Source organism: Cervus canadensis, chromosome 29 (genome assembly GCF_019320065.1).
Source record: "Cervus canadensis isolate Bull #8, Minnesota chromosome 29, ASM1932006v1, whole genome shotgun sequence".
Taxonomy (NCBI): domain Eukaryota; kingdom Metazoa; phylum Chordata; class Mammalia; order Artiodactyla; family Cervidae; genus Cervus; species Cervus canadensis.
In genome coordinates, this window is record NC_057414.1 from 37382788 (window position 1) to 37402881 (window position 20094).

The window sequence follows — 20094 nt, forward strand, 5'->3', positions numbered from 1 at the left end:
GGCCATGCCTGAGGACTTGGGCTGTATATAAGGAATGGCTCCTGCCTACTACTGTACACTTTCCTGTCTTTCCTTCTCCGGAGACTTGGGAGCTAGGAAGAACCATGAAGTGGCTGCTCCTGCTTACTTTGGTGGCGCTCTCTGAGTGCAGCGCCTTCAAGTGAGTCTGGGGGACACGCTACACCAAGAGCTGTTTTCCTGGGGTTATTTTCTTTTGCTGTCCTTCCCTCTTCCTTCCCACAACTCCTCTCTCTGCATCCGTCCAGAGCCTCTTTTCTCTGCTCATTGGGGGACTCAGCACAGCAGACATAGTTAACAACACAGACCCTCCAGGCCAGGCTGGGTAGGGTTCTCAGCACCAGCACTGGGCCAGATGACTTCCAGCAATCACTTCTCCTGTCTGCATTACTCTGCCCAAAGACGGGAGCATCTCCCCTCTCGACTTCCTTCTTGCGCTCTCAGGCAACCTCCCTTTTCCTTCCGGATCTTCCACAGCACCCCATGAGCAGGTCCTTTGTCTAATTACCCTTCTTCCTCCAAACCAACTGTGTACAAATGCTTCGCCACAGGATCCCACTCGTCAAAAAGAAGTCCTTGAGACGGAACCTGATAGAGAATGGCAAGCTGAAGGAATTCATGCAGACACACAAATACAACCTGGCCAGCAAGTACTTCCCGGAGACCGCCACCTTGGTGTCTGACCAGCCCCTTCAGAACTACCTGGATGTGAGTGTGTGGGCAGGCAGCGGGCCAGCTCCAAGGACTCAGCCTAGAGGAGAGAGGGGGGATCCCAGGGTCTGGGAAGAAGGGCCAGTGCTCTAAATACCTCTGCAAGTGTAACCCAGGGATCTGCTCCCTGGATCTCAGAGACACAGGGAGAGTAGAAAAACACAGTCAGAGGTGTTGCTCTCAATTCACTTATTCATTCATTCATCCAGTGCTTACCTAGATGGAGCACCTCCTATGTTTCAGGCATAGTGCTGGGCCCAGAGAAGCAGCAGTGAACGAACCTCAGGGTCCCACAATTTAGTAGGAGAGACAGATGATAATCAGGGAGCCTCACAAAGCATGACAAGCAAAACCAGGCCAGGGCCACCCAGTGAAGGTGACATGCTGACTGCATGACAGGTGACAGGCAGGGACATCTCCCTGGGGCACTGAAGAGAGGGGGGTTCTGAGAGGACAGGAGTGTCCCTGAGAGTGGGAAGACTTGCACCAGGCCCTGTGACAGCGGGGAGCAGAGTGCATTTGAGGAACAGAAGCCAGAGTCCGTTTTCAAAGCGAGGTCCGTGTCCATGGGGGTTGGTAGGTGGAGCCAGACCAGAGTGGGTGGGGGGGATAAGGATTGGCATCTTAATTGCCACCGGATCATCTTAACTGGGGAGGGGTGGGATTGACAAGATCAGACTGGAGTTTCAGGAAGATCATTCTGATTCTTCCATTTCGGACCCAGTGGGCTCGCCCTTCAGTGGATACTATACATCCCCCTGGGTGAAAGCCAAGGTCGTGAAGCAATCTTGCCTGTCATTAAGAGCTTGGCCTATGACATTTGCCAGGCCTGGAGCAAGTCTAGGCTCTCATGCTTCCAAGTCATGGGACATCGGACAAGTCTGAGTGAGACTCAGCTTCCTTGTCTGTAAGACAGAACTATTACTATCCACCACCAGAGGGTTCTTTCAAGTAACTCAAGAAGTAATGTAGTGGGGGAGGGTTGATTTGGGGGAAGTTTCTTCATTTTGGGTTTTGTCAGATTTTCTTAAGTGCTTAGAACAGGGCCTGGCCTTTGGTTAGAGCTTGGTGACGGCTTGGTAAAGTTAGCCCATTTGTTCACTTTACAAATATTTATAAAACACCTACTCTCTATCAGCGACTATGCCAGGAGCTGGGGAAACAACGTGACTAAGCAAAGATCCTAGAGCTTATATTCTAGATGGAAAGACAAATAGGAGACAAATAAATAGGAATGAAAGATAATTCTAGGTAATCAGAAGTGCCACAGAGAAAAAAGTCAATTAGAGTAAAGAGAAAAAGAATGGGGGCAGGGGCAAATTTAGATAAAGTAGTCAGGGAGGGCCTCTTGATGGAGGTGATATTTGACTAGAGCGCTGAAGACTGGATGAAAAGGAGTCAGCCAAGGAAAGATCTAGAATAAACATTTTCCTAGCACAGTGAATACCAAGTGCAAAGGCCCTGGGATGGGATGAGCTGGTCATCGAAGAACCATGGCAGAGTGGCTGGAGCAGAGCTAGCCAGGGAAAAACTGCTGCCACTAAGAATAAAATTCCGGAAGACACTGTTTCTTTTTTTATTTATTTGGCTGCACCTGGTCTTAGTGGCGGCATGCAAACTCCTAGTTGTGGCATGAAGGCATCTAATTCTCTGACCGGGGATGGAACCGAGATCCCGTGCATTGGGAGCACGCATTCTTAGCCACTAGACTGCCAGGAAAGTCCCATGAATACCCTTTCTTAAACCCACTGCAGTCATCTAGACTTAGGAATAAGATATCTCAAGGGGTCTTCACCTCTAGGTGACTTGTTTACCTCCTCATCAACAATTTAAAGAAAAAATTTTTACGCATTTACTCTGCTGGGGATTCCCAGGTGGCGCTAGTGGTACAGAATCTGCCTGCCAATGCAGGAAACACAAGAGATGGGTTTGATCCCTGGGTTGGGAAGATTCCCTGGAGTAGGAAATGGCAAGCCACTCCAGTACTCTTGCCTGGGAAATCCCATGGACAGAGGAGCCTGGTGGGCTACAGTCCATCAGGCTGCAGGTGGTTAGACACAATGGAGCAACTAAGAACAGATTTACTCTGCTGGGTAAGTTTCCACCCTATCCAAGAGTGTGCATTCTCTAGCATAGCAAGACTAAGACATTCAAGGCAACAGGGGACAGAAGGCTGTTTGGTGGGTGTTCATGAGGCTTAGAAGAGAATAGGCAGAGGTTGACAGGAGAGCAGTCAGGGAAGACTTCAAGGAGGAAGGGAGATCTGGCTGGGATTTGAAGGATGGATGGATGCCCTGGATCAAGAGACAAAGGCAAGGAGGCCAGTGAAGGGGGAGGCAGGATGTGGCCGAGAGGACCCAGAGACAGTCCCCGGGGATGCCAGGCTGGGGAGTCCCCAGTCGGTGAGCTGTGTGTCCTGTGCACCCCCCCACTCCCCGGCAGACGGAGTACTTCGGCACCATCGGCATCGGCACCCCCGCTCAGGACTTCACCGTCATCTTTGACACCGGCTCCTCCAACCTGTGGGTGCCCTCCATCTACTGCTCCAGCGAGGCCTGCAGTGAGTGTGCCCCGCCCTCTCCAGGCCCCCAGCACTGAGTCACCTGGGAGCCCTGAATGCTCAGGGGCCTCACATAGGTCTGATTTCAATTCTGCTGAAGCCACTCAGGGATCTACTCCAAAGTCATTCACTGAGCACCTATTATGTGCCAGGCACTGGGCTTAGGTGCCCTGGGGGTGAAGGGGTGAATCACATGCGGTCCCAGCCCTCAGGAAGTTCAGTCCAGTGGCAGAGAGAGAGTGGTACACATCACCACGGGCAGCCGTGGGCCTGCTCCAGTCAGCATGAGCCTGGCAGGACCTTCCATCAGCAATATTATTGTTCTGTCGCTCAGTCATGTCTGACCCCTTATGACACCACGAACTGCAGCACGCCAGGCTTCCCTGTCCTTCACCATCTCCCAGAGTTTGCTCAAACTCATGTCCATCATGTCGATGATGCCATCCAATCATCTCATCCTCTCTTTGCCCCCTTCTCCTCCTGCCTTCAATCTTTCCCAGCATCAGAGTCTTTTCCAGTGAGTCAGCTCTTAGCACCAGGTAGTCAAAGTATTAGAGCTTCAGCTTCAGCATCGGTCTCTCTAACGAATATTCAAGGTTGATTTCCTTTAGGATTGACTGGTTTGGTCTCCTTGCAGTCCAAGGGACTCTCAAGAGTATTTTCCAACACCACAGTTCAAAAACAAATCTTCAGTACTCAGCCTGCTTAATGGTCCAACTTTCACATTTCTACATGACTACTGGAAAAACCATAGCTTTGACTATAGGGACCTTTGTCAGCAAAGGGATGTCTCTGCTTTTTAATATGCTGTCTAGGTTTGTCATAGCTTTCCTTCCAAGGAGCGAGTGTCTTTTCATTTCATAGCCGCAGTCTCCATCCACAATGAGATGATCCCAATTGGTCCAACCAGACAGGAATGGAACCTGGGAACACTAGAGTGCCAAAGTCTAAAGAAAAAAGTTAACTTTCTCTTCCAAAACCACACTCAAAACCAAGGCACCCCCAACCCATGACTCTGGCTCAACTTTTGGAGTTTGATCATGTCTCTTCTTGCACTCATAGCCAACCACAACCGCTTCAACCCTGAAGATTCCTCCACCTATGAGGCCACCAGCGAGACACTGTCCATCACCTACGGCACCGGCAGCATGACGGGCATCCTTGGATACGACACTGTCCAGGTGAGCACACTCTGGCTGGCCGCCTCATCCTGCACAGCTTCCAACTTCAGGGACCTTGGAGGCCACAGCACAGACCTCTCCCCACCCCCTCCTCACCCTCTGAGGCAAGAAGGTCATGGTCACCGGGTCTAGCAGGAGAATGTCTGAGGCAGAACCAGCTCAATCAATATGGGTCTTGGTATCACAAAAGCAACCTAACCGGGGCATGCAGAAAGTGGCAGAGATACCACAGAAATTTTGGAGGGCCTGGTGGTGGTGGAGTGGGGAGCAGAAATAGTAAGGGAGAGGAATGCCAGAAGCCAGAAGCTAACGTCAGCACCACCCAAGTCGAATGCAATGAAGGGGTAGGAAGAAGGTAGGAAAAGGCTCAGTTCTCTTTTAGCACCTCCTCTTCTTCCTCCTCCTGAAGCCCACATCCCCCCTGAGTCACAAAAGCTCCACCACAAGCCTTTCCAGGGCGCAGCAGGGGTCCAGGGTTCTGATTTGCCTGGCGTCTGCTTTGCATCTGATCTTCAGAAACACACACACATGGTGACCATCTGTTCTGCAGCACATTCTCACACCAAGTCACAGACGGTGCCCATCTGGGGATCAGCCTCAGTTGTTCTTTCCAGAAGAATAACAAGAAATTCCAGGGCTAATCCCTCTCCCCTCCTTCCAGCCTGATGCCCCGGAAGCCAAGTCCTACATGAAATGAACCAGGGGAGGCTCTGAGCCCAGGGTGGGCACCCCGCGGTGCTCAGTCAGCACAAGCTAATGAGAAACATCTTGGTTCCCCTGCGCAGGTCGGAGGCATCACCGACACCAACCAGATCTTTGGCCTGAGTGAGACAGAGCCCGGCTCCTTCCTGTACTACGCTCCCTTCGACGGCATCCTGGGTCTCGCCTACCCCAGCATCTCCTCCTCCGGGGCCACCCCTGTCTTTGACAACATATGGGACCAGGGTCTGGTTTCCCAAGACCTCTTCTCCGTCTACCTGAGCAGGTAAGTGAAGCAAGAAGGTCATGGTCACCGGGTCTAGCAGGAGAATGTCGAAGGCTGGATGGGCTGGACTCTTGGCAAGCAGGGGGATTGGCAGAGACAGTATGTTAGACTTGAGAGGTGTATCTTTGGAGAGAACAGTGCCAAATTCCTCTCTGACGAACAATCTCCATCGTCTTATTTTACTAGTGGGATTCTCTGTCGCCTTGCCTTATGCAAGTCAAATATCATTAGCCATTTGCTCTCCAGAAGACCACCATTTAAAGTGAATCTACTTAAGGACTTCCCTCGTGGTCCAGTGGTTAGGATTCTGCACTCCCAGGGTAGGGGCCCGGGGTTCAATCCTTGGTCAGGGAGCTAGATTCCGCCGGCTGCAGCTAAGACTTGATGCAGCCAAGCTAAAAAAAAAAAAAAAAAAAAAATTTTAAGAGTGAATCCACTTAAAATTGGAGCCAAAAGTTCATAGCAATAAATGAAAAGAAGATTTGATTGGGATTTACACCTTGAGCAGAGAAACTTTTAAATGATGAAAGCAAGTTTCTCTCATTAGTTAACAAAATTTAGGTTCCAGGTGTGGCTATGAGTTAATTCTAAGAATAAAGAATAACCAAGCCTTGGTTTTGGCTGAGTAGAGGTTTGTGCCAGAACATCTGATGTCGTGTCATCGACTTTCTCAAGACATTCAACCTTCCTCTGACACTCACATCCTTTTCTTTTGAAGCGATTTGTCATCATTGATGGGTTTTTTTTTTTTTTTTAGATATTGACTGTTCTATAATCTCACTGGTACTGTCAGATGTTTACAAGGAAGGTGGGGTGGGGTTGGGTTAGGGGAGTGGAATCATCTGTCTATGACTGGTCTGTCTGTGACCAGTTGCTTGGTGAATAATTTCTTAGTGTCATTTATATTTGCTTTCCTGTCTAAACTGAAACTGCAGAGATTTAGACAATGAATATTCCAGTAATCAGGACTCCAGCAATGTATAATAGGAGGGTCATTTTAGCCTTTTTTTCTCTTGGCCACTTAATATTCAAGTTTCAGCTCTCTTAAACATAATCTGTTTTTATGGGCAGTTATGTAATTCACATAAGGCCAACTAGATTGAAGTTTAGCAATCCCAGCACTATTGACATTTTTGGACCAGATGATTCCTTGCTGTTTGGGGGCTGCTCTGGGATGTTTGGCAGCCTCCCTGGCCTCCACCTACTACAGGCCAGTGGCTCCCCCAACCCCGACCTAGTCATGGCAATGAAAAACGCCTGCAGACATTGGCAAACCATGAACTACATTATCAAGGCTTTAAGAGCAGACGCTGTCATTCATTTATTTCTCTTGAGGTCCCCACAGCAAAGAGAGTATGTGGTGGAAACCACACATACTTTGGAACCAAAAAGACCCAGGTTCTGTGACTCCCTGGCTGTGTGACCTTGGGCACATTGCACCACCTCTCTGAGCCTCAGTTACTTCAATGTAGAACAGAAATAATAGTGATCACGGCATGGGTCTTGGTGTCAGGATTATAAGAAACCCTGTGGACCACACACACTGCTCAGCTCCTGACCCTGGCAAGATCCCAATCAAGAGTAGCTCTTAGTTTATGATTGCTGGGGAAAGGCTAGGAGAAAGGGATAGTTAGGGAGTTTGGGATGGATATGTACACAGTACTATATTTAAAATGGGTAACCAACAAGGACCTCCTGTAGAGCACATGGAACTCTGATCAGTGTTATGCGGCAGCCTGGATGGGAGGGGAGTTTGGGGGAGAATGGATACATGCATATGTGTAGCTGAGTCCCTTCAATTACATCTGAATACATCTGATACATCTGAAACTATCACAACATTGTTAATCAGTTATACTCCAATACAAAATAAAAAGTTTTTTTTTAAAGTAGCTCTTAGAATGCACACACTTCTATGTTCAGTTGGAATGTGAATGTATGAATGAAGTCCTGATTTCCCTCCACTCTCCATAGCAACGAAGAGAGCGGCAGCGTGGTGATATTTGGTGACATCGACTCTTCTTACTACTCGGGAAGTCTGAACTGGGTGCCTGTTTCTGTTGAGGGCTATTGGCAGATCACTGTGGACAGGTGAGGTCATCGTGGATGGGCTATATCCTGGCATGGGCCCCAGACCCCATTTCTTTACACACTCATAATTAACTAAGAATTCCGGGATCCTCCTGGAACAGCCAGCACAGGGAAATGTGCTCCAGAATAAGAAGGTAAAAGTTGGCCGAGTCAGAGAGACCCGGAGAAGGGCACATCCCTGGAGGATAAGCAGTGTCTGGGAACCCCCCCCACCACCACCACCCAGAGACTCAGCAAGGATGAGACAGCCACTTCCCTTCTGAGCAAAGAGACAGGACAGTCTACTAGAATCTCTGGGGATAGTAGGGGGTCCCATGTCCATACATCTTCGCTTTTAGGGGGCTTGTCACTTTTGGTCTAAGGTCAGGGCAAGATGGTGGAGAAGTTGTTTCAAAACATTTCCTCCCATGGGCTTTCCTGTGGCTCAGACGGCAAAAAATCTACCTTCAGTGCAGGAGACACAGGTTCAGTCCTAGCATCAGGAAGATCCCCTGAAGAAGGGAATGGCAACCCACTCCAGTATTCTTGCCTAGAGAATCCCATGGACAGAGGAGTTTGGCAGGTTACAGTCCATGGGGTCGCAGAGAGTCGGACAGACTGAGCGACTAACACACACACACATTTCCTCCCACTTTCCCCTTCAAAAACTGTCTGTCCACAGGCAGCCTTAACCCCCAACTGTTCTGCCCTCAGTTGGCCTGCTTGGGTGACCCATAGCCCAGGTTTGCCCTGGAGTGAGCAGATTCCTGGGATGCCAGCCTTTCAGTAGTTAAACCAAGACAGTCCCAGGGAAACTGGGGCACACTGATCTCCCTATGTCTGCCCCAGCCATGCCAAAACCCCATCAGTTCCTTGAACCCCTGCCCTTGCTCCCCTTGGGTGAATGGGGCAGTCAGGGCTGGACTTACCTGGCCATCTCTCCATCATCATTCCCCACCTTCTGTCACCTCTTCCTCTAGCTCTTCCTCCCCCTAGCAACCTTTGGGTGTCCACTTCCCTAAGAAGCCTTCCCTGGCTCGGTCCACACCAGCACCCTCACCCTGGCTTGGGTTCTGTTCCCCTACTCATCCTGCTCCTCCTCAATTATAATTTATCTTTCCAGCTACAGTAGGAGCTCCCTGCAGCCAGAAACTGTGCACCCATCTTGTCTGGCTTTGCACGTCCTGTGCCTAATGCGGAGCAGGCACTCAGTAATTCCTGGTAGAATACATGAATTCAGGGAATGAGTGTGTGAACAAGAGAAGCTGAAATGTTATGCATTGGCCAATGGATGGGGAAGGAACCAGCGTCACCTGGTTCCTCCTTGAGAGATGTACCCCCTAGGGGCTCAGGGGACCCTGACTTGCCTCTTATCCTCAGCATCACCATGAATGGAGAGTCCATCGCTTGCAGCGACGGCTGCCAAGCCATTGTTGATACCGGTACCTCTCTGTTGGCCGGCCCAACCACTGCCATTTCCAATATTCAGAGCTACATTGGAGCCAGCGAGGATTCCTCTGGCGAAGTAAGTCCAGCCCTGATTGCCCTGTTCTAGACCCAAGCGATGACTCTGCCGTGCACGAGCAATGAAAGCCCTGCTAATCCTCGCTCCTTCCAGGTGGTGATCAGCTGCTCTTCCATCGACAGCCTGCCCGACGTTGTCTTCACCATCAATGGTGTCCAGTACCCTGTGCCCCCCAGTGCCTACATCCTGCAGGTAAGGGGGCTCTGGGCCTTCCACTAGATGTGCCCAGAATGTGGCCACAGACTGCCCCTCGGCACAAGGGCAAGGGCACTTCCACAAGCTGGAGCTGCCATCTGCTCTGGACAGCCTCTGGAGAAAAGGGATACATCACAGATAAATGTGCGAATGAGAATTGATAGGCAGCACCCCCAGGGAGGAAAAGCATGGCAAAGGTTGGTGGTGTGAAAGGAGGATTTCTAGTTGGGCCCCGGAGTCCAAGCTCTGGGTCTCAAGGATTAGCCCCAGGATCCTGAGCAAGGTACTAGCCCCTGGATCCTTCCTTCATCTAAAACCGAGAGCTTTCCCCACAACCAGGATGCAGTTATCCTAATCACGGGAGACTGCCCACATCAAAGCTACAAAGTGCTGGGCAAATGGAAACCACACCGCCCATAGGGTCAGGGCTTATGATGCTCCTACTGTCTCTACCAACTAGTAAATCTTTAATCAGATGCACTCAGGAAAACCCTGCCTTCTAGTACAATGCTGGATGGGAAACTAGTTTTGCCTAGTGGGTAGATGTCATTCAGCAAGAACTAACTAGGCCCCTCCCCCAGCGATGCTGATTAATTAGGAGGGGGTGGAGCCTAAGCCATGGTGGGGGATGGGGTGCAGAGGGCTTGAAGTTCCAGAGGGGACTGTAATATGCAGCCAAAGTCACAAAGTCAGTGACTTAGTGAATGAAAAGGACTAGCAGCTGATCCAGTTTGCCACTGGTGGGGATCAGAATAAATGAGAAAAGGCTGTGTCACCAGTGCTTCCAGAATCCTTCCCGGCAGCTGAGTTCTCCCTAAACCCCTTAGCTCCGATGCTGACGTCAGGGTGTGTACATCTGCCAGAAACACTGGATAATGTCTGGTAATCCCTGGAAACCCAGAGAGCAGTGAGTCGCTTACAGAGGCAGACCCCAGGCCAGGAAGAGCCAAGTCCCCAGGCACGAGCCAGGAAGCTCCTCCTTGCACGTGGCTGGCAGTGGACCATGGTCCTGGATACTCAGGCCCCAGCGCCTGTCCCCAAAGGGTCTGCGTCCCAGCTCGGGTTTTATTCTCCTTTCCTCCAGAGCAATGGGGTCTGCTCCAGTGGGTTCGAGGGCATGGATGTCTCCACCTCCTCCGGGGACCTCTGGATCCTGGGTGATGTCTTCATCCGCCAGTACTACACCGTCTTCGATAGGGCCAACAACCAGATCGGCCTGGCTCCCGTGGCCTGAGCCCACGTGGTTCCAGCCACTTCCAGGAAGATCCCTCCCTGATTCTGCCCCTGATCTTTGATGTAGATAATTCTCCTGGTTGTTCCTCCTCTGGGATCCTGGAGGTGGAATCTTGGCCCTGTTCCCGGTCACGTCAATAAAGTAGAATAAATCATAACCTCCTGGAAAATGCCTTGTGTGGTTGCTTCTGTTTGTCGGAATTCCACTTTACATCACTGGGGTAGGAACACCGGGGCAGGGGGACAGAATTGACCACTTTCATTTGGACAGTACCAAACACAGTGGCAGCACATGCTTTGTAACAAAGCGAGGAAGATGAATGGGCCTCTGCTGGACCAGCTGGGAGCGTCATATAAAGACTTGGGGACCAGACATGCCAGGGCTGTTGCAGTCTCACAGAATCGCACATGCGTGCTCAGTGGCTTCAGTCATATCCAACTCTTTGCGACCCTATGGACTGTAGCCCACCAGGCTCCTCTGTCCATGGGGATTCTCCAGGCAAGAATACTGGAGTGGGTTGCCATGCCCTCCTCCAGGGGATTTTCCTGACCCAGGGATTGAAGTTCTCATAGAATAGAGCACCTGAATTCTCACATATATAGATAGATAGATAGATTGATTGATTGATTGATTGATTGATTGATTGATTTGGTTGTGCTGGGTCTTAGTTTCAGCACTCAGGATCTTTAGCTGTGGCTTGCAATTGAACTCTGAGTTGCAACATGTGAAGTTAGTTGCAACTAACTAGTTCCCCAACCAGGGATGGAACCCAGGCACCACAACTTCCAGTGCACCACAACTATTGAGCCTGTGCTCTAGAGCTCGGGAGCTGCAGCTAATGAGCTCAAGTGCCACAACTACTGAAGCCCGTGCACCCTAGAGCTCATGCTCCACAACAAGAGAAGCCACCTCAACGAGAAGCCCACACACCACAACTAGAGAGCAGTCCCTGCTCGCCACAACTAGAAAAAAGCCTGTGTAGCAATGAAGACCCAGCACAGCCAATAATAAACAAATAAAATCATATTCTCAAAGTGTCAAAATAAGTATGGGATGGGCTAGATTCTAGGCCCTTCTTCGAGGCTCACGGGGAACAGACCCCAATCAAAAGCTCTGAGAACTCCTACCGCAAAGTGATCTGTTTCACTTGGACTCACACCAGCTTGATCCCAGTTCCTCTCTTGCTGGTGAATCTATCTCAGTCTCTCCTTGCACGCTCAAAAAATTCCCACGGTGCCTGATTCTGCTGTGCTGAAGGCTGTCTGCTGGAGACACTGGCCTGAGGGCTGGAGCCAGCCTCCCTGCCAAGGGGGACTGACTTTGGGATGCGCAGAACAAAATGGCTTTGGGTGCTCTTGTCATATCATTCCCCAATTTGTAATTTATCACATAAATGCAAGATATTGGAATCAACGAAGGGGTGGGGTGAACTCTCCCAGTCAATGCCCCAGGTCTCCCCAGTATCACTTGTACCCTTTCTAGCCTATTTTCCAGAGCTGCAAAATCTTCTCTTTTTTCTTTAAATTTTATGCAAGTCTTTCATGAAACCTAATCTATTCTCTTTTTTTTTCCCCTTTCACAATGCCGGGTCTTAGTTACAGCACCAGGATCTTCAATCTTTGTTGCAGGATCTTTCAGCTGAGGCATGTGGGATCTAGTTCCCTGACCAGGGATCGAACCCAGACTCCCTGCCTTGGAAGGGCAGAGTCTTAGCCACTGGACCACCAGGGATGTCCCAATCTTTTTAAAACATAAATTCGATCACATTCCTCCCTTGCTTCAACCCTTTCATCAATGCTCTGCAATTGCATTTGGAATAAGATAATAAATCTCTGGCGTGGTCTCCAAGCCCTGCAGGCTCTGGTACCCATAGACTTTCCCTGTCTCACTTTGATCCCTCATACCCTTAGCTCCCACCGCCCTGGCCTTTGCCCACCGCCTACACAAGTTCTCCCCACTTCAGGTCTTTATGCATACACACTGTGCCCTCCTAGCATCCTGCGGGTATCAGGCTTACACATTACTTCCCGGCAAAGCCCTCCCTGGCCACCCTCTCACGGGGTGGCCCTCCTTTACTTCACGGCACTGGGCACAGCTGGTGATGATGTCTTGGTAGGAGCACTTGTTTCAAATCCACCAAGGCAGAGACTGTGATCAAATATTTAACTGTTGAAGCACCAGCAGCAAGAGCAGGGCTGGGCACACAGGACGTGCTCAATAAATATTTGTTGACTGAGTGATGAATTTGAGATAATGTTTTAGAAGGAAATAACTCGGATAAGATGAGAGTGTGGATCCGAATTGAGAGAGGCTATGGTTGAGACCACAGGTGGGTCCACTCCCACTCCCACTGACAGTCTGTCCTAGTCATATTTGGTCCTGGGACAAACAGGTGTAGTCTCAGGTTTCTGGGGATGAATTTCACCGTGTCCTGGCTCTTCACTGTGTTTGTGTTTCTGCTATTTCCTGAGCTCCTCCCATGCCCCAGGCAGTATTCGAGGCTCCAGGGATACAGCCAGGTCTCCCCAGACCCTTCCTGTTCTCCTGTTCCTGGCCCCAACCTCCCCGCTTCTTCCGCCACGTTCTCCCTACTCAGCCCAGCAGCTGCAGTTCAGCCACTCCCTCCCAGCACCTCTTCCTCTCCCTCACCCTGGGACTCCTGGATCCAGAGTCTAAAAAGGCTCCCCATTAGATCATCCATACTAGAAAACCCTGAGCTAACTTGTCTGATCTGACACTTCCCTCCACGAGATAAGATGGATTCACATTCTGTTTCTATGGTCTCAGACCTCTTTCCCATCCATCTTTCCCCACTTCCTGAGGGCCTTGAGGGTCTAAGCTCAGCTCAATCCTTTCCACTCATACTTGTCCAGGAGTGTTTTGATGGGTGGTTTTTTTTTTTTTTTTGGCCGCACCATGCATCTTGCGGGATCTTAGGTCCCAACATGGGTTCGATCAAACCCAGGCCCATGGCAGTGAGAGCGCCAAGTCCTAACCACTGGACCTCCAGAGAATTCCCCCGGAGTGTTATTTTCATCTCATAGGTCTCTGCTCTGATCTGGGGAACCTGGGCCCTCCCAGACTCGGATACATGTACACCACTGGTGGGAGCACCATTGGTACAACCCCTAAGGACTGCCATTTGGCACTATCCATCAAAATCAGACAGGCGTTTACCTTTTGGCCCAACAAGTTCACTTCTGGGAATTCATCTTAAAGATAGACTTGCACACGTGCAAAATGATGTAAGGCCAGGGTTATTCTCTGTAGCATCTTTTGTAAGAGCAAGATTTGAACCGACCCAAAGTCCACCCCCAGGAGATGGTTAAATGGCTTCTGCTGTGAGCTGCTGTGAGCTGTTGTGCAGCTGTCAAAAGCAAAGGAATGAAGGTGTGAGCTAGGGATGGGACGGAGAGATCTCAAGAAGAGATTGTTAGGTGAGAAAGACACACATGCTGAACAGCCGGTGATAACGGAGCCTAGACTATTCTGTCTTTGGATTATAAAGAGAATAAGATTTGCTTGCACATATTTAAACAGAGAAATGGTGCCGAAGAGCCAGAAACCACAAAAGGAGTGGCAAGGGAGGGGGTGTCTAGGTGGATGTGGTGAGGGGAGATGCCTCACTATTCTCCAGGCAAGAATATTGGATTGGGTTGCCATGCCCTCCTCCAAGGGATCTTCCCGACCCAGGGATCCAACCCAGGTCTCCCACATTGCAAGCAGATTCTTTACCATCTGAGCCACCAAGGAAGCCCCGCATACAATTTTTCAGATCTTTATTTCTAATGATGTGGGTTACTACACATTGAAAATAAGTTAATGAACGGTACATTTTTTTAGACCTCAGAGAGTTTGTCCCAATTCGAACCTACCGTGGCTTATCCTCAAGCCTGTTTATCTAATAAACTCCAAAAGCAAGTCTCTTGAACCACATCTGATCGTTTGGCCCTTCAGGGAATTCCCTGGATCCAGTAAAACTGACCCAGGGGAACAGGCTCCAGCCCACCCTCCCTGTCCTCTACTGCTTCTCAGAACCAGACAGGTCGACTCCTAGGAGAGAGAGTGCAGGATGAAGTCACCCAAGAACAAGCACTCCCCACCCCCGCTTGCTGGAGCGCAGGCTGCTGAGAACTCAGACAGTTCATCTGTTGGTGAAAAGCCCTCTGTGCCAAGGACTTCTCTGGTGGTCAAGTGGTTAGGACTCTGCACTTTCACTGTCATGGACCAGTTTAATCTTTGCTCAGGAGGCTAAGATCCCATAAGCCAAGTGGTGTGACAAAAAAAAAAAAGCACAGATCTGCACTCTGTGCCTGTCTGGGACATTTTCGAAGGTGGTTTTGCTGATGCCAGCCAGCCCTGGGCAAGGGGCATCATATTGGGCTTGTTGCTGGCAGAGCATGCTCTTACCACTTCCCCCCAGGGCCTCCCCACGTGTCTCAATTGGCACTGCCTGCCCACAAGGGGGGGGGAGAGCACAAGCCTCCCCAGCCCGGGGGTCCTGAGAAGGGACTGTGGTGACCACAGGGAGGGCAGTAAGAGCCCTGGCCCAGCTAGGGGATGGGGGTGGAGTGCTCTGCCGACAGCTCCTGCACGTCCTCCTTCCCTTCCCCCAGCCAGGCCTTCTTGGGCCCGGCGCGAGCTGACAGGAGGCAGGCATGGTCCTTGGGTGGGGACAGCTGGGCTCAATCGGGAGCAGGCAGCCCATGAGCAAGAGAGGGACAAGAGTGACATCCTCAGGGCTTTGGGGGACAATTCTGAAGCGTGTGCTACACAACCTCCCAGCGGGTCCACAGAAGGACAGGATGCCACTGGTCCACAGCAGTGACCCACTCTTTTAACAAAAGCTGACTGGCTGTCTCCCCTTCTCTCTCCCTCCTCCTCATCCCCACCATGCTCCCTGCGGATCACCTCCAGGGCGGTGACTTTCACCCAATCTCTCTCTCCGGTTCTGCTCTCACAGAGCTCAAACTAAGACAAGGGGGGTCACAGCACCCTCGCATAAACCGCAACCATCAACTCCCTCCCTGCAACTCGAACAGAAGCCAGCAAAATGCCACGCAAAGGAAACAAGCCCAGACTGGGAGTCAGAAGCCTTGGCCCTCCTCCCAGCTCAGCCTTCCTCATCTGTGCAATCTTAGGACATTCTCCTGACCTCTCTGGGCCTCTGTGGTCTCAGCTGTAAGTAGGGGATGGGGGAGTCTCAAATAAGTATGTTTTTATACTTAGACCAACTTGGAGGAAGTGTTCACAGCTGTCCTCCCACTCCCCCACCCCTCAGCCCTTCTTTTTTTTTTAATGTTCAAAATGAATACCATTTATTATACTTGAGTGTTCTGGACAGGGAAGACTAGTACTAAAACTTGAATCACATCCTTTGTTGAATACAGGGATAATGATGAGAAAATCGGCACTGACTTTGAGCCTCTACCATGTTGAAAGCTGGTGTGTCTGAGGAGGGGCAGCCAGTGTTCTACACTCTTCTTCCTGAAATTAGATCCCAGGCAGCACTGTGAAGCTCGGCAGACTGCACAAGGTCACCACCACACAGCACGGAGACATATGGAGTCTGTGTCACATGCAACCATCTCAATTCCAGGAGGAAGGACTGTCATAATCCCATTATACAGATGAGAGAACTAAGACCTCAGGTCCCATGGCTAGTCAGAGTGTAGGGCTCAAACCTGGGTTTCATGGTACCCCAGAGCTCATTCTACCACACATTTTGGGTCTTACTGCACTTGATGGTCTCTAAGTCCTTCGCATCTCTAAAGTCTTTGGTCTTCAGGCTCCTCATTCCAAATTCACTATTCCTGCCACCCTGCTTGGATTAGGACCCCTCCTCACACTAACATGAGGGCTTCCCTGGAGGCTCAGACAGTAAAGAATCCACCTGCAATATAGAAAACACAGGTTCAATTCCTGGGTAGGGAAGACCCCCTGGAGAAGGAAATTACTACCTTCTCCAGTATTCTTGCCTGGGAAATCCCATAGACAGAGGAGCCTGGTAGGCTACAGTCCATGGGGTCACAAAAGAGGTGGACACGACATAGCGACTAAACAACAACTCCACCGACATCTGGGCTGGATGCCCCCAGATGGCCTTTGCAGTCAATAACCACTGGGGATCCTCCTCCCGGGATGCATGGTGAGCACCAGGGCAGAGAAGATCCAAGGGGAGGGTGGCCTGGGCTAGTACAAGTGGGGTCCGTGCACCGGGGGCTGCAGGTGATTATGCAGCCTTCTTGGGTTTCAGGGGTAGCAAGTTGGTGACTTGGTGACACCATAGTTCTCTGCCTTCCACCCCCATCTCACTTCTCCCCATCAATGACAGCACCGTCCTCTTTCTGTCATGGAAACTGGGCTGCACCACCCATATGCCCCCTTCAGGATGGACACATTTACTCCCCCAGTCGGAAAGAAGGTTGTTGGGTGGCAGCTCTGGGCCACCAGCCCTCACAAGGAACTGCCCTGGCTGACGCCCCTTTCTGGAAGCGGCCCAGATAGAATTACTGGTCAACATGGAAGCACGAAGCCCTGTCCCCTTGCTCCAACTCAGGATGACTCTGAGGGCCATCTCAGCCTCAGAGCTCCACAGAGGGTTGGCTGAGACCTTGGCACTGCCCAGCCCCACCCCTTCGGCCTCCTGCTTCCCTCCCTCGCGCCCAGAGATGTTAAAGCTGAGCACAGGCCCTAAGACTCCACCTGCCTCCTACTCCATCTCAGAGGTTCCCTCCCAGGGAAGCCATCCTGCAAAGCCCTCTCCATCTGTCTTTCCCCCTCCTCACTTTAGAAGTGCCCCAGATTCCTATATACTAACAATCCCTTGCATTCCTATATAGAAGTGCCCCAGAATCAAAGGCCACCAGGTGCTCACCTAAGACCCCTCCCAATCCAGCCCCAGGCCCACGCAGGCTTTCCTTCCAAGCTGGGGGTTGAGGTGGGCGCGAGTTCATCCCCCGTGGGCTTGGCAGTGATGAGGCAGTGACTTCTCCCTTTCCAAAGGCGAGAAGTGAATGAGCAGGGCAGCCTGTGGGAGACCAGACAGATTTTAATCAGGAAACCCCAGATGAGAACACGTGGCACCTGGTAGCACAATCCCAGTGGAATCCCAGGCCCTTTGGACTCTCCTCCTCCTGCAGAGCAAGGACTCAGCTGCCCAACCTTTCTCAAAAGACAGGCGGGCCATAGTCCAGGCAGGAGGCTGGCCACGGAGAACACATTGCTGGATTCCACAACACATCCCAAATGCTTCCCGGGAGCAAGGCTACATCAGGCCCTGAGCATTTTCCAGCGCCACCAGGCGTCCTGCAGGATCAGCAGCCTCGTTGGTCCCCAGAGCGGCCCTGCAAGCTCCCACGGCCGCTGGCAGAGTCTTCTCTGTCCCACGTGTCCCAGGCATGATCCTGAAGCGGAGGCCTGCTTACACAGTGGACTCCTTCTCCTGTGAGGTCCCCAGGGTGGGCTGCTGGGGGCCGGGGCTGGCCGTGGCCGCGAGGGCTGCAGAGAGTCTGGAGGTGGCTGGAGAGGACCTGCGAGGCCTGAGGACAGTGACGGGGGCCTCTGAGGCGCCGGGGCCCGTCGTGGAAAGGGCTGAGGCTCCACGCGGGACGGCGGCAGGCAGAGAAGGCCGTCTGGACACTGAGTGGGCCCCGGAGGCGGAGGACGGGAGCGCTGGAGTCAAAGGAGATGATCCGGGAGCCCTGGGAGAGGCTGGAGGTAGAGAGGAGGCTCCTGGAGGGATCGGAGGCCCCGATGAGGCCTGAGGAGGCTGGGAGGCCCCGGACACCCCTGGCCTCGAAGATGATGAGGGTGAGGCCTGGGCTCCCGAGGGGCTCACAGGTAAAGTCTGGGTGTTAGACAGGTTCGTTCTCAGGAGGAGCTGGAGGAGCTGGAGCGCTGGCTTCTGAGGGGGCACCGCTGGGGGCCCTGGGCAGGAGCTGCAGTTGACGGGGGCCTCGGGGTCTCCACGGGGGCTCCGGGCTGCTTTGCTGAGCTCCACGTCTCCACGAGGGGAGAGTGCCCGGCTCTCCTCCAGGGACTCTAGAGAGAGGGGCGGGGGCGAGAAGATGCACAGTGGTTCTCCCGGGGGCAGGGCCGGCATGAGCTGCCCCCGGATGATGCCCCCTATGTGTCCTCTGAGGGTCCTCGCACAGCTGGGGGCCCGGGAGAAGGGGGACTTGCCAGCTCCTGCCTCCAGGAAGGGAAGGCCCAAGAGGAACCATGACCAGACAGAGGCAGTGCACCAAAGGCACTGGCTGTGTGACCTTGTGTAAGGCTCTTAACTCTCTGAGCCTCCATTTCCTCATCTGTAAAGTGGGCTTCATAATAACAGTGATGACCACAGAAGCCATGCGGTGAGGACTGAATGAAATGGAGCCCGAGAAGGCTCGCCTAAACCCGGTTGTAATCTATGGGCTTCAGGTGACAAATGTGTGTCAGAGTGGGTTCATCAGTTGTAGCAAGGGCACCATCTGGTGGGGGATGTTGACCATGGTGTGGGGGAAGGGCGTGCTGTGCCTGGGGAGGGCAGTACGTAGGCACACGGGAAGCTCTCTGTAACCTTCTGCCTGATTTTGCTCTGAATCTAAAACTGCTCTTTAAAAAAAAAAAAAAAAAAAAGTCTACTGAAAAATAATCATTTTTTAAGTAGCAACCTGGAGTCCAGAGCATCATAAGGACTTAAACCATGGTGGAAGGAAAAAAAAACTACTGGAAAAAGGTATGATCAAGGGAGGAGACAGAGGCTGGCAAACACATTAAAAATTGGGATGATTAAACTTTAAAAATCATCAAGAGAAAACTTTTAAAAATTGTGATTCACCATGTTATACACCTGAAATTTATATAATATTGTACATCAGCTATGAATTGAGGTGTTGGTCACTCAGTCATGTCCAACTCTTTGCAGCCTCATGGACTATAGCCACCAGGCTCCTCTGTCCATGGGATTCTCCAGGCAAGAATATGGTAGTGGGTAGCCATTCCCTTCTCCAGGGGATCTCCCTGACCCAAGGATCGAATCCAGGTCTCCTGCATTGCAGGCAGATTCTTTACCATCTGAGCCACCAGGGAAGCTCTAATCAACTATACTTCTATTAAATATATACATACACACACACACACACACACACATATATATACAAACTGTCAGAAGGAAAATCACACAACTCTACCAAAAACCACTGAGTTGTGTACTTTGAGTGTGTTATTTGTATGGTGTGTGTATTATATCTCAAGTAAGCTGTGTATTTCTTTTAAATTATCCAAAGGAAACAATTCACCTTATATTTCAGTAAAAAGCAGTTTCTCCTTAAAAATACATTAGGAAGAGGTGACTGCAGCTGAGGCAGGTGAAGGAGAAGGAGGTGGGTAGGCTCTGCATCTCACCTCTTGGGGAATGATTCCCCATCAGGGGGCAACAGAGCAGAATGGGACCGAGCAGGGAGTGAGGAATCAGAGACCTGGCCCTGAGTCTGAGGACACCATCACCTAGAGCATGGCCTTAAAGACAAAAACTTGGGAATTCCCTGGCAATGCAGTGATTAGGACTTGGCAACTTTGCTGCTGGGGGCCCAGGTTTGATCCCTGGTTGGGGAACTAAGATCCTACAGA

At 51.2% G+C, this 20094-nt stretch overlaps 2 protein-coding genes and 1 non-coding gene across 8 annotated transcripts in view; 1 reads left to right on the forward strand and 2 right to left on the reverse strand.

The window, feature by feature from the left end:
- The first annotated feature begins 7 nt into the window (after positions 1-7).
- On the forward strand, positions 8-10648 carry PGA5 (pepsinogen A5). Its single transcript, XM_043452493.1, has 9 exons — positions 8-160; positions 570-726; positions 3172-3289; positions 4352-4470; positions 5256-5455; positions 7430-7546; positions 8906-9050; positions 9144-9242; positions 10330-10648. The coding sequence occupies exons 1-9, from the start codon at positions 105-107 to the stop codon at positions 10477-10479; spliced, it is 1161 nt and encodes a 386-aa protein (XP_043308428.1). The 5' UTR covers positions 8-104; the 3' UTR covers positions 10480-10648.
- A 1489-nt stretch (positions 10649-12137) lies between these two features.
- TRNAG-UCC lies at positions 12138-12210 on the reverse strand. The gene has a single exon. It is a non-coding gene; the product is annotated as a tRNA-Gly (tRNA).
- A 5302-nt stretch (positions 12211-17512) lies between these two features.
- VWCE (von Willebrand factor C and EGF domains) overlaps positions 17513-20094 on the reverse strand; it is a 31040-nt gene continuing 28458 nt past the window's right edge. For 5 of the 6 annotated variants that reach the window (XM_043452576.1, XM_043452580.1, XM_043452579.1 and 2 more), the window contains one exon: positions 17513-18522. In XM_043452576.1, the coding sequence (XP_043308511.1) occupies positions 17903-18522 (620 nt within the window). In that variant the 3' untranslated portion in view covers positions 17513-17902. The remainder of the gene's footprint in view (positions 18523-20094) is intronic. The other variant, XM_043452581.1, reaches the window with a different exon arrangement.

Excerpts from the sequence above, each read along its gene's own strand:
- PGA5 (XM_043452493.1), top strand. The coding sequence starts at position 105 with ATGAAGTGGCTGCTCCTGCTTACTTTGGTGGCGCTCTCTGAGTGCAGC. Across the intron at positions 161-569 it reads TCTGAGTGCAGCGCCTTCAA|GATCCCACTCGTCAAAAAGA; the intron begins GTGAGTCTGGGG and ends GCTTCGCCACAG. Across the intron at positions 5,456-7,429 it reads TTCTCCGTCTACCTGAGCAG|CAACGAAGAGAGCGGCAGCG; the intron begins GTAAGTGAAGCA and ends CACTCTCCATAG.